At 31.8% G+C, this 13,253-nt stretch overlaps 1 protein-coding gene across 2 annotated transcripts in view; it reads right to left on the bottom strand.

Annotated features, from left to right (window-relative positions):
* LOC148618843 (uncharacterized) overlaps positions 1–13,253 on the bottom strand; it is a 44,893-nt gene that overhangs the window by 7,780 nt on the left and 23,860 nt on the right. The window contains exons 9-16 of one of the 2 annotated variants that reach the window (XM_088578110.1): positions 12,406–13,134; positions 10,642–10,719; positions 8,557–8,676; positions 7,153–7,221; positions 2,349–6,452; positions 1,859–1,966; positions 1,081–1,179; positions 483–576 (exon numbers count right to left, since the gene is read on the bottom strand). In XM_088578110.1, coding sequence (XP_088434236.1) covers positions 483–576; positions 1,081–1,179; positions 1,859–1,966; positions 2,349–6,452; positions 7,153–7,221; positions 8,557–8,676; positions 10,642–10,719; positions 12,406–13,134 — 5,401 coding nt within the window. The remainder of the gene's footprint in view (positions 1–482; positions 577–1,080; positions 1,180–1,858; positions 1,967–2,348; positions 6,453–7,152; positions 7,222–8,556; positions 8,677–10,641; positions 10,720–12,405; positions 13,135–13,253) is intronic. The other variant, XM_088578111.1, reaches the window with a different exon arrangement.

The following is a 13,253-nucleotide window of genomic DNA, read 5'->3' as shown; positions in this document are numbered from 1 at the left end:
AAACGTCCTCTGCTTTTCTAGAAACACCCGCCAAGTTGCTCATAAAAAGTCAAGTCCGGAGTAGACAAACGAGGGACGGAAAACTATGACCCGTTGAACAAATCAGTTCTCATGGTGCTGATGGATACACCATAACGATCCACGAGTTCATGATAACGACCATAAAACTTCTGTAGTGATGACTTCAATCTTGTAGCAACATAACCTTGTTCCAGAAGCCTATTTGTTAGAGTTCTAGCGCGTTCATACATTGTTTTTCTTCCTGTATACCACAAATATACAACACATGCTTCTTTACATTAATACTGTAATTACCGTATTTTGTATATGAACATGTTTAAAGCATTAGAAAAGTGAAACAATTTTGCAGAAGTGTTTCATAAGCTAAACAGTTTAAAAACATATTATGATCCTCATTAATTAAAAACAAAATTCTAGTCCCAATTCTTCCTACCAACACATATTTCTAAAAAAAAAATAACCTGCTTTAGTGGTTTTTACTTCTTCAGCCAAAGCCTCATCTTTTTGTTTCTTTAGTAATTCTAATTCTTGTTCATGGTGTGAAATATCAAAATCCTGAAAGTTAAGTCATTGGAGTAAATTTGAATCAAATTTTAAGTTGGTAGAGTGTCTATAAAGTTTAAGTTTATCTAAAACATACTTTTTTTTGGATAAATTTGCATCATAATAGTTGTTGCTAATTAAAAATTGATCCACATAACAGTATTACTATTTTTCTGGCAAGATAAATTTTTGGCAGACTTCTTGTGCAATATGCTTTTTTTATTATGTATTTTTTTGCCTTCATTGAACAAGACTTTTACAATGACAAGGCAAATTTTGTGGTGAATGGATAATTTTGACACTCAAACCTTCCTGTAAAAATAATGATATCCATATCAGAGCATCCTCACTGATAACATGAGATATCTTTTCATCACAATACAAAATTGGATACCTGTGTACATACCAGAAATTGAGAATTATAGCTCATGTATTTAAATCTAAATGATGGGCATAATAAATATTTACAGAGCATAAATTATGGTGAAGAAGGAGTAATTCCTCTTCATAACTTACATCTCCATTAGCTGCTACTGAAAGGGATAGCCTTCTAACAGGAGGAACATCGCCATCTTTTGCAACAGGGGAAGTAACTATAATCTCTTCTGCTGGATCCTAAAATAGAAACACAAGTAATGTTCAATACAATTTCTAGTGTGATGTTTTTCACCAAAACTGTAGGATGACCTAGCTGAAGCATACATTTTACCATATTTCTGCAAGACCAAAATAAAAGAAAATGCTTTTAAGTACCATTCTGCTTAAGAATCAGGCAATGGGTGGCACATCATAATTATCAACTAGTCTTTTTTGCCTCAAATGTATTCAATACATCTAGAAAACAACAGGAAAGATAAAAGTATTTAAATATACCCTGAAGCATCTGTGATGTTGATATTTTTTGACTGCTTATTTAAGGAAAAGGGAGAGAAAATTTTCCAGCCATTTTTCCATACAACATTTCTACTAAATTTCACCAATCAATATCTTAAAAGAGACAATTTTACCAACACTTTGAGGGTTCAGGTATAAATACTTGGTTAATGCAATAAAAATCTCTGCAGGTTTTTTTTCCCTTCAAGTGCCCAACATTATACAAATTCTGCCCTATTCTTAGATTGAGAAGTACTTAAAAGAAATCACAACTTTTATTCTTTTAAAGAATGAACTTATTACAATATATTTTCTCAGTTCATCAAGGATTTATTTAATACTTAATAATGGCAGTAAACAAGTGGTTTATAATACCAGTAAGCTTTCCCTTGATTTGTAATGGACTACAGTCCTGGCATACCTCAATGGTAAGAAAAACAGCTTTTAACTCAGCAATTTGTTCTGTTAACTTCTGTACCAAATCATTGTTCACTTCTGACAAAGACCTTTGAATGTCTTCTAGCAGTAACTGTTATAGAATACAATAAATGAAAACATGTTTGTAGGACTGAAAAGTCAAGTCTCATTTAAAAAAAAAAAAAAAAGGAAATATTTTACTGTGAATAAATGTTTATTTTTGTATGTTTCGGTAGTATTTTTTCTCTATCCAACAGTAATGTAGAATATAATAAAAGATGCTTTTGATTTTTAAATCAAGTATTTTAATTTTTGACATGTTTGTTTCATGGGTAAAATAACAAGGATTCTAAGAAGTTTCTTCAATGCCATAAAAAGGTTGAATAATTAACAGTGGAGAACAGAAAAAATATTAACATCAATACAAATCATACATGATTGGTATTTTCGTATTTAAATCACAAGAGTAATAAAATAGCTATTCACTAACTTACCATAACAGCATGTTTGTGCCGTAACATCTTCTGTTTGAGCTGATCAGGTTCTTCATCCTCATTTGCTTTGATTGCACATACAGCTGTCATAATATCTTGTCTGACCTGCTCTAATTCCTCCTCATGGTCAATGCGAACATTGATCAGCTCATCCTGCATACGTTTTATACGATCCTCATAATCACCTATTAAATTCTCTTTATCCCTTTCATTACCATCAGCCACAGTTTCCATCCTGATACATATAGCGGTCATCTCTTGTCGTAGTACATCCAAATGTATGTCATGTCGTTCCTGTGCTACAGAAAGTTCATGATCAAACATGGCTGCAAAGCTTGCACACTCTTTACTCAACTCTGGATTGTCTTTGGCAACTGTTTGTAAATTTTTCAATTCCTTGTCTAGATTACTCAAAACCTCACATTCATCTTCAAATTTTGTTTCTAAAATTTCCTCAAAAACTGACAGAGAAGACTGAATATCTCCCTCAGAGTCTTTACTAATTTCTGAAGTCAACACCACCTTCTGACCAGATTCAAGTTTGATTTTCATATCTCTAAGCTGCCTTTCGTGTTCTATTTTCATCTTGAAAGTCATATAAGTTAACTGAGACTGGAAGATTGCCTCCCGCACCAAATGTTCTGAATAAGAGTCCATGTTCTCTGGATTAAATAGACCAATGTCAGGCAAAGCATTCGCAAAATTTGTCAACTTCTCAGAATCTCTATCCTGAGATTTGAGCTCCACAGCCAAAGTCTGTTTCGATGTGGCTTCATCTAACAGTTTTTTACTAAGAATTTGAGAATATTCATCAACTGTCTGGTTCTCAACCTCAACATTAACAGGCACACCACCTGACTGATTCAGCTGACAAATGTAAGTTAACCAGCCTTTTGTTATTGACTTTTGTAACAATAAATCACCTATTTGCGTAGTTTGAGTTTCAATAGCCTCTCCTGAATCATTTAATGATTCACTTACATCTTCGAAAATATTTGGAATCCTTGACAACAGTTGGTCAAGGTCAGACTGTAAGGTTGAAGAGATTTGCTGATTTTTGTTTTGTTCATAACTGTCTCCTGATTGTAGTTCATGCAATTCAGCTGAATGCTTTTTAAAGATTCTTTTGAGTAAATTGATAAATGATTCTAATGCTTGTTTCCTATTAGTAGATTGTTTAATTACAGATAAAACAACTCGTAATTGAGAATCAACACATTCTGTCACAGTCTCATGTCTCTCAATTAGCTCCTCAGTACAAAACTTTCTTTGTCTAATGACTAAGTCTTGGATTTTTTCATGTCCAATATCTGTATTGTACTTTTCCTTTAACTTTTGTAGAGCTTGAGTTATTTCCCCTTGTAGTAAGAATCTAGTTACAACCTGAGCAGTTGCATTGTCCAGTAATTCCCCAGATTTTTGCAACTGTTTATATACAGATGAATCTACTTGTGATCTTAAGAACACTTCCATTGCTAAGATTGAAGGATTATCAGCAATATTCAATGATGATAAGATTGCAGTATCGTCTGTGAAATGATGATCATCAGCTACGGCACAAGATGCCAGCTGACCTTCAAGAATGACTTTTTCGGCAAGAACAGATGCATACAAAGATACTGCATCAACATTTCTAGAGGATTGAGATACACTGTCTACTTTCTTTTTGAGGTCATACAAAGTCTGATTTAAAGTATTTATTTCACACATTAATTGGTCCCTGTATAAATTGGTCACATGATGCTGCTGCATCAAAGAAGCCATCTGCCCTAAAATAATGGCTTCCACTGATAACCGATCTGCATATACATGAAGTTTATCATCATAACCTAAATGTTTACGCTTGGTAGTTAGTTCTTTATCCCTGATATTTGATTGGCACATATTTTTCTGGAGAACAACTTGTCCCATGATTTCAAAATCAGAAGATTGGAATCGTTGATAGGGAGCTAAATACTCAAATAGCTTAAAGATTTTGTCATGAATGACTTTAAGTCCTTTAGCATCCAATACTTCATGTTCAGTAACAATTTGATTTATATCCTTCAATTTCTGTTTAACATCCTTCACACAGCTCTGAAACATCTCTACTGATGACAAACTTATAACTGACATTCCAGCAAGCCTTACATTGTCAGAAAACCGATTAGTCAAATGATCTATCTTTTCACCACATTTTTGAAGAGTTGATCGTATAAGTTGATTATCTCCATCTGTTGTTGACTCGTTAGCAGACAAAAATGTTTGATCACTCAAGTCACATGTCAAGTCATGTATTCTATTATTGGTCAGTACTAGTTGAGCCTTCATTTCTTTTAGTTTTCCTAATATGTCACTAGGTTCACTTTCATCATCAGATTCACTACCTTCCTCCTCTGAACTAATGAAGCTATCAGAATCTTCATCAGATTCTGACCCCTCCCCTTCAGACTCTTCTCCAGCACCTGATATGTTGATGTTAGGAAGTACTTGCTCAACAACACTCATTTTATCTTCCAACTGAATCAACTGCTCCTCAATTTGTTCAGACAATTCTAATGAATATCTACCCTTATCAGTTCTTGGTTTTGGGTTTGGCATTTGAGCTGTTTGTTTTTCACACTTTGAGTACAAAGTATTCAATTTCTTATTCATCTCATCAATTTGTTTTTGATATCTTATTTCCATATTTTTTAATTTTGTTGTCAGTTCCTTCTCGCTATTTTTCATAAGTTCATATTGAGTATAAGAATCTTTAAGTTCAGATTTCAACTTTTTTACTTGTGACATTGCCTCTTCAAATTTGCCCTCCATGACTGGACTTATTTGTTCCTTGCTCGCAGTATCCAAACCCAGCTCTTTAGAACCTTCCTTTAAAATTTCTAACAGTTTGTTGCAGTGGTTGTGAACATCGTCAACCATTTGAGCCACACCCACCAACTCTACATGATCCTCCTCTTCCTTGTCACACAGATAATCACTAAATATTGTCTGTATTTCCTCAACAGCTTGAGTTAACTCTTGCATCTCTGACTCTATCATGATGAAATTGTGGATCATTTCTTTCACAGTAGATTTATCAGATGAGAAAGATTTATCAGATTTTCCTTGTGATTCACTTAGTTCTAATTTTAGTCTTTGAACAGTATATTCTAGTTCAGCTTTTTCTTTAATTAGGTCTGACAAGGACTGTTTTTCAGTTTCAAGCTCTTCTATCAAGCTTAAATTTTCCTTCTTTACATCATCATACTGCTTTTTGAAGGTTTCAGACTGACTATCTAATTGACCACTCATAGTACTAATTTGGGACTTAGATTTCTCCATATCCTCTATCTTTTTCTCTAATATTTTGTTGTCTTCCTTTAATTTTTTAGAAGAAACCTGTAATTTATTTATGTCTTCAACTTTAACTTGATAGTCTTCAGTCAGATCACATATCTTTTTCTCACTCTCAATCATTTTTTCCTCCAACTGGTTAATAATTTCATCTTTTTCCCCAATGATGTCAGCCATATTGTTTGTAAGTGAATCAGATTCATTGTTTTTCCTCTGGGCATCAATCCATTGCTTCTTAAGATCTTCCATATGTTGTTCTAAAGCATCTCTTTCTTGGGTGAACTCTTGTTCTAACTCTCCCAACTGACTTTCATACTGTGATTCTAATTCTTGTAGTTTTGTTTCTTTCATTTTTAATTCATCTTTCAACAAAGATATTTTTCTATTTGCATCATCTAAATTGTCTTTTAAACGTCTTTTTTCTAACTCATATGCTTTGATTTCCCTTTCTAGTTCTTTACACCTGATTTGACTAGCTTTAATTTCATTTTCAAGACGTTTCTGTTCATTTTCTTTGGCAGTTACAACATTTTTCTGGCGTTCATATTGGTTATTAGTCTCTTTCAGTTGATTTTCTAAATTGCGGATTCGTTTGTTCCAGTCATTGGACAGTTTCATAAATTTATCTTTCTCCTGCTTCAGATCTTTAAGAGCCTCTGATAATGCCTTTTCAGTTCCAGTTAATTTAGATGTTGACATGGCTAACTTTGACTGGAGTGATTCTATATCTTGTTTTTGTTTCTGGATGGTCTCCCTTGCTTCTTTTACTTGACGTCTCATTGTAGTCACCTAATAAAAAAAGATGATTTTAGCATTGGTAGAACTACTATGAGTTACATTATAGCATGTAGTCAATTTGTATTACTAAAGTATCAGTTTACAGTTGATCATCATGACAAATGAATAATTGATGACTTACTCAATGATTTTACTAAGAAACAACAAAAAAGCATGCAAGCATGAGCAAACTAGGTAGAAATTAGCAGACCATTAACAAATATCACAAAACCAAGAATTAGATCACAAACATAATATCACAGACTAACACCAAATGCCTCAAAACAGGTAAATATACTCTGGTTAATGTATAAACCCTGTTCACAAAAATATGAGGATAATCCCTAAATTTTGCACAGTCCATGTCAACAAAATAACTCTTTAAAAATGTAAGATATTTAATGAAGAAGCTTGATTGAGGATCAGAAATAGTTTTAAATGTGTTAATTGTTTTGCACTGAATCACTGAAAAAAAACATTTAATATTGTATTTTACTGAATACTTGTAAAGAATGTATGGAATTAAACCAGTTTGAATAAACGCAACAGGCTAAATATGGGTAGAATCAGATGGATATATATATTTATCACCGCTATATATACACATTGTATATGCACGACTTGTAAAATAAGAATAAGCATCAGATAAAATAAATATATATATAGGCTATATAGGTTTGGTTACATTTACACATTTTATGCCTTTACAAACCTGAGAGGGATCTTGGTTTTGTTCGTTGTACATACTACGTATGATGGGACTTTCTAAACCTGTCTGAGGCTGTAAATATAGTTAACTAAAGCTTAGTCACAAAGCCAAATAGCAAGCACTAACCACCATCCATCACATGTTGCATCTTACTTAAGGATAATTTCATAAGTTAATAATTAAAATTGTCTAATGGACTTTAGGTCTTATTTTGACTCTGCTATGAAAGTACTGTTAACTTAGAGAAATTAATGCACATGATTATTGTGCTATAGTCAATAAGACCAAAGTACAATTTTATTTTTTACAATCCTGCACCAGAAATGTGAAAAAAGTTCTTTAATGTGATGACAAATAATACATCACAACAATTTACAGTGTATCTATTAGTATCAATGTGTATGGTTTTGAGGAATTAAACTGATTTATAGAATTATAATTGTCATCAACACTTTATTCTAAAGAAACTTAGCAAATTGTTCTGAATTTGGATTCTCAGATTAAGTATACTACAAACAACAAAAATTTGATAAAAATAATAACATTTTGAAGTACACTGAGTGAATAATTAGTGTCTTTCAGAGTACTCTACTTAGCATATCAGCCTACAGAATCCTACCCTATACATTTATATACACTTTATTAGCAACATGTGATTAATTCTAGTTGTTAGCATGTAACCATTTCAAGTCTGATATTTTTTCTTCTTATTTGTTTTGTTTTTTTTTTTTTCACAATAGAATTATATCACAAATAACTTTCATGGGTATCAACTTTTGGCATATTAAGAGACCTTTTGTCAGTGACGAAACTTTTTGAAAAAGAACATATTACAATGCTCTTTAAATTCTATACAAAATTTACCAATTAAAACATTTAAAAGGCATTAAATAAAATGATTATGTACCCTTCATTCAGCTATGTCAAACATGCATACCGGAAATACCAAATAAATATAAGATTACTAGAAAAAAAAATATTGAAAACTTGCATGCAAATGGTTACATAGAAATGAGGAAAAAAAGAAGAAAAATACAAAGCCTAAGATAAAAAATAAAAAATCCAAAAAATTAAGATCTGAATTCAATCATCTACATATAGGTAAGCAAAACACAAGCTAATTGCTACAGCTAAGAAAGCAAACAGCTATAAAAATGACTAAAAACTGCTATTGTACAAAAAAAACCAAAAAAAAACATTAATATGTAATGCCAATAATAAAAGAAAGATTATGGCTTAAATTTGTCAATATGAATATAAATCTAGGTAGTTCCAACAACTTATATTAACAAAACAAGGGAAGTAAACGACATTATGGGAACACACTATGATCATGAAGTAAATAATACCTAAAATAAAACTTGAACCAAGCTACTAATTTGTTTTTATGTTGATGTAGTTGATTACCTGAGTAACATCTTTCTCTCTAACAGCTGTTTGTAATCTATTCTTTAGATCCATGTTTGTTTCATGAAGTTTCACTATTTCATCATGAGTATGTTCCAATTGGTCTTTTAAGGAATCAACCTACAAATATACAGGGGCACATTTAAACTTTATTATGTTCTTCCAAAAGGTTATAAATTATTTCCATGAAACTTCCATTATTATGAATTCCAAAACTACTTCCTCACTTTATGTCCAACAATTACTGCTAAGCCCCAATGTTACAACATAAATAACATGGTAATACAACAGTAGACATCACAACAGAATTCAAAGATCATTCCTATATGTAGGCATTTTCCTTAAACACCAACAGTCAGTATACTCAAAGAAATAAAATCCGAGCAACTTTGTTAAATAGATCACTATCAAGGTTTCCATAATCAAAAGTGTGAAAATACATTTTCACTAGAATAGCAAACCTTTTAACAACATAACAAATTTCAATTTTTTCTTATTTGAGAAGACAACTTAAAGCCTACGGCAATTTTATATAATACATGTATATGAAATGTTATTCTCTGACAATACTCTGAATGTATACAAGATCACTTCCAATTTACAAATTACTAGTTTCATTTAAACTTGTTCAATTAAAAAGTCCTTTCTCTTCTAAAAATGTAAACACACAATTTAAATTTTAGTAATTCACAGAGAACATTTTAATATTTCCAAATAAAAATTACATAACAATTATAGACATTTTGATAATATCTTGGCAAATGTCTACACTAGCGAAAAAAGAATAAACATTGAAAGAGTGTACACACAATCCTACCAGTTGACGTGTTTTAATAGACATAACTGCAACATCAACAGTTCACTGCCAAACTTCTTATAATGCACTTTTAAAAGAAACACTAAGAAGTAGCCAAATTTTTATTCCGATGTTCAGCAGGATATCTGTCCATAAAACAGTAATCAAGTTTATTATGGTGGTTTTAAAGCTGATAATGTTTATGACTTGATGACTACCATGTCATGAATCAATAATTCAAAGACTACTATCAATAAATGGGGAAAGATCTGGATCCAATTTTCTCCTCACACTAAACATATGCTGACCATAATAGCTATTGGTTTTCCCCCACCATAATGGCCATTTAAGGTGACCATAAATCTGAATTTTCACCTGTATTAACTAAACCACCCATAATTAGTATTTATTTAGGCCCTTTGAGAAGTTTGAAGTTGGATATGTTTGATGGCCTTACCTGGGTGGTTGTCTTGACCTTTTTCTAAGTTTTATCTAAATGATACAGCTTTTATCATCCAGTAAAGATAATACACAAAAATATAATCCCTTTGCCAATCAAAAACAAATCTTTCCATAACTTTTCACAGTGAGATTCAAAGGGGGTCTACAAAAGTCATGCAAACCAATGCTACAGTACCAATAAATCAACATTCCATCCTTGATAATGACTTGCTTTTTACCCCCTGAAATAATGGCTCAATATGTTGACACTGCAAACTGAACTGATCAAAGTCACAGACTGAGGCATGAATCTTTTTTTTGAAGATTTGACTTCTTTGCATGGTATCATGGTTTCTATGTTCTAAGATATTTCATAAAAGAATCCTGACTTGATCAATTAGAACTAGCCAATTTTAGAGAAAACCAAATGAATTAAAAAAAAATTTGAAGAAAAAAGACCAACTTATTTAATGATCATTAATCAATATATAGATATCACATGAAGAAGTAATGAATCCTGATATCAATAAATTATCCAAAGTATGTGAACCATATGTCAAATCAACTTAATTAATGATTACCAATATATAGAAGAAATTACATAACAAAAAAAAAGTTACAAAAATAGAAAGTTGAGGGACAGCAGGTTACATAACTACACTTCAGTTTACCTTGAAATATTGTGAAGTAACACATGTAAAATTCTCCTGAAATGAACAGATTTAATACAAAATATACCTGAATCCTACATTTCATTTGTATACAATAATCTTTCCCTAAAAATCCAATCATAGCCTAAATTATCACACCTTGAGTGATCCCCCCCCCAAAGTACATTTGTCACTCACCTCAGTTTCTAGTAGTTCCACCAGCATACCATCACCAGATGAAACATTGTCATCTGCCAGAGAATGGTAAGAGGTCTCCTATAATACATGTAAATTCATTCATTGTTTACCAGTTTCTAGATTGACACATTCCTTAATACAATTTTTAAACACTAACATTAGTTCCATATTGTTTACATAAAATTGTTTACCAGACACGTATATTTCATTCAAACTGCATGTTATTCATACACTTCTAATCAACACTTTGAATTCAAATTATCACTGTTTTTCCTCTTAAAACTGATACATAATTGTACATAATAACACCATGCCAAATACTATACTCATGTCGAAATCTGTGGTTAATCACAAAAATAAAGATCATTTATGAATTTCATTCAGAAATTACCTGAATATTTAAAATCCATTAAGAAAATACAAACAAGACTTCAATCAGGACTTAAATAGGTACATGTATGACTACTGTAAAACTAATCGGAGTCAAACACAGTTTTGCTTTTTGTAGTAGATAAGACATGAGCTGTTCAGTTAAAACATGCAACATTTGGTGTGAACTAATCAATGATTTGCCATACTTGACTGTATGAAATTGAAGAAATATGTAAGAAGATTAATTCAAACAAGATTGATCAGTTCTTCATGGGGCTGTTCATCTATTTGTCAGTATATTTCTCTTGTAAATCAGATTCTAGGAGATTCTCTCAGTATCTCCACAACAAAGATGAATTTGAAGTTACCAAACATTCCAAATGGTCAATAATAGTAGTAGATAATGTAAACGGTTTTTATTTTTTTAATAATTCGTAAATAAACAACCTGCTGTAAGAAAACATTTCATAAGTTCAATTTTTACAACACATGTCTTATTTTATCAAGTACAAACTAGTTTATCACATATCTACACAATGCTAATGTTCTGTTATTAAGTTAACCCGTTCTTCCTGACTTAAATCTTTTTTTATTGTCTCAGTTATCTACTTAAATTTACTTTGATGTTTAACAACAATACCATGATATCCTCACCTTTCAAGTTTCATGTGATAATAACTTTTGATAATCTTTTAGTTTCTTGGTGACCAACTTTTTGCCCCAATACTTTTTATTGTCAAAGGGGGACAATTCATAATTTTAAAGGAAAAAATAAAGTACTAAAAGACCTCTCTTCCAATAAAAAAAAGCGGCATTTTAAATGGCAATTCATATACATTTGAAATATAATTCTCACTTAAGTGACTAATCAAGTTAAGGTGTACAATAACAAACAATAATTTATAACTTAAAAATGTATAGCCAATAAAGTGGAGAGTCAACTTTACATATATCTCAAATGTTAAAATAGTCTTTCCTAAGTAACATTCAAAACAAAGCTATTCAACATAAATGCCTATAAAGTGATATCAAACACTTTTCTAGGCTTACTACACAGCCAAGATAAGGATTTTATACCTAATTATATGATGGATTTAACAATTCCTGGGCTAGCAATGTTTACTTCCATATTAGGACTATTTTTCTTTTGGTAAAAATATTTTTTTTAGTAATTTCATTTGATGTCTGCTTTTCATTTTAAAAATGTTGAAAAAATTCAACAAAAGAAGCAAGATAAATTCTGACTATGTCTCACAAAAATTATTATACAGAAGCACATGTCCATATCATGTATAATTTTGACCTTTGGCCTGTAGAACTGAAATCATTACTAAATATTTTAATGGACTCATTGTGAGAAATATTACAAAGAAATTTCAAATAAACACTTACAGCATGTGACGACTCCTGATCAGCTGCATCCCCCTCTGAGCTAGAATATTTACTATCCTCTTTGTCAGCACCAGGAATAGCCATACGGAGATCCTCAGAGGCTATCTTTTGAGCTTTTGACCTTGTCTTGTCCTTGATTCTGGCACTTGGAGATTTGGCTCTTTGTTTCCTCTCTTCTTCTTCTTTCTTACTCTCACTTTTCTTTGGTCTAGTGGGATCAACAGCAGTTGAGGAGGATGAAGCAGACAGATTTTCACTTCCTTCAACAAATCTATTTAATGGAAGACTGTCAACAGCAGGTTCACTTACAGAAGTTTTCAGTCTTGGTTCGTCTCCTGCATCAGCAGTGTCTCTTGATGGAGAAGACCTTTCAGGAACCTGAATATTCCCAATGTCTAAACCATCTAAACTATCTCCCATTTCTTTCACTTTCAACAACTGTCCAACATTAGAAGCCAGATTAATATCAGAATGATGCCGCCTTGGTATTTTGGTCCCTTCCTTTCTCTTACTATCTTTAGAATCACTGGCTGCAGCAGCACCTAATCTACTAGAAATAGAAGCTGGGTCTACTTCCTCTGATCCTTGGCGAGAAGAATCAACAGAGGAGGTTTTAGAGTCTGATTTGACATTAGAACTTTGAAGATCCATGACGAGACGTATAGCTTTCATCCAGTTGTTTCTAATGCCTGAGGTCATAGCAGACAACATGTATTCTCCATTTCTGGTCTGTAATAACGAAAGTTGTAAAGGAAAATTAAACCCTAATTATTAAAAAAACTTTAAGCAGAAAAAACTCAGACAAAATTAAACAACATGCAGACTGTTACATACCCGGTATTTTTTAT

This window comes from Perna viridis, chromosome 4, assembly GCF_037379345.1.
Source record: "Perna viridis isolate PV_CMFRI_1.1 ecotype Kerala chromosome 4, ASM3737934v1, whole genome shotgun sequence".
In the NCBI taxonomy this organism is placed as follows: domain Eukaryota; kingdom Metazoa; phylum Mollusca; class Bivalvia; order Mytilida; family Mytilidae; genus Perna; species Perna viridis.
The sequence above is the reverse complement of the archived record's forward strand: the minus strand, read 5'-3'. Positions and strand labels throughout refer to the sequence as shown.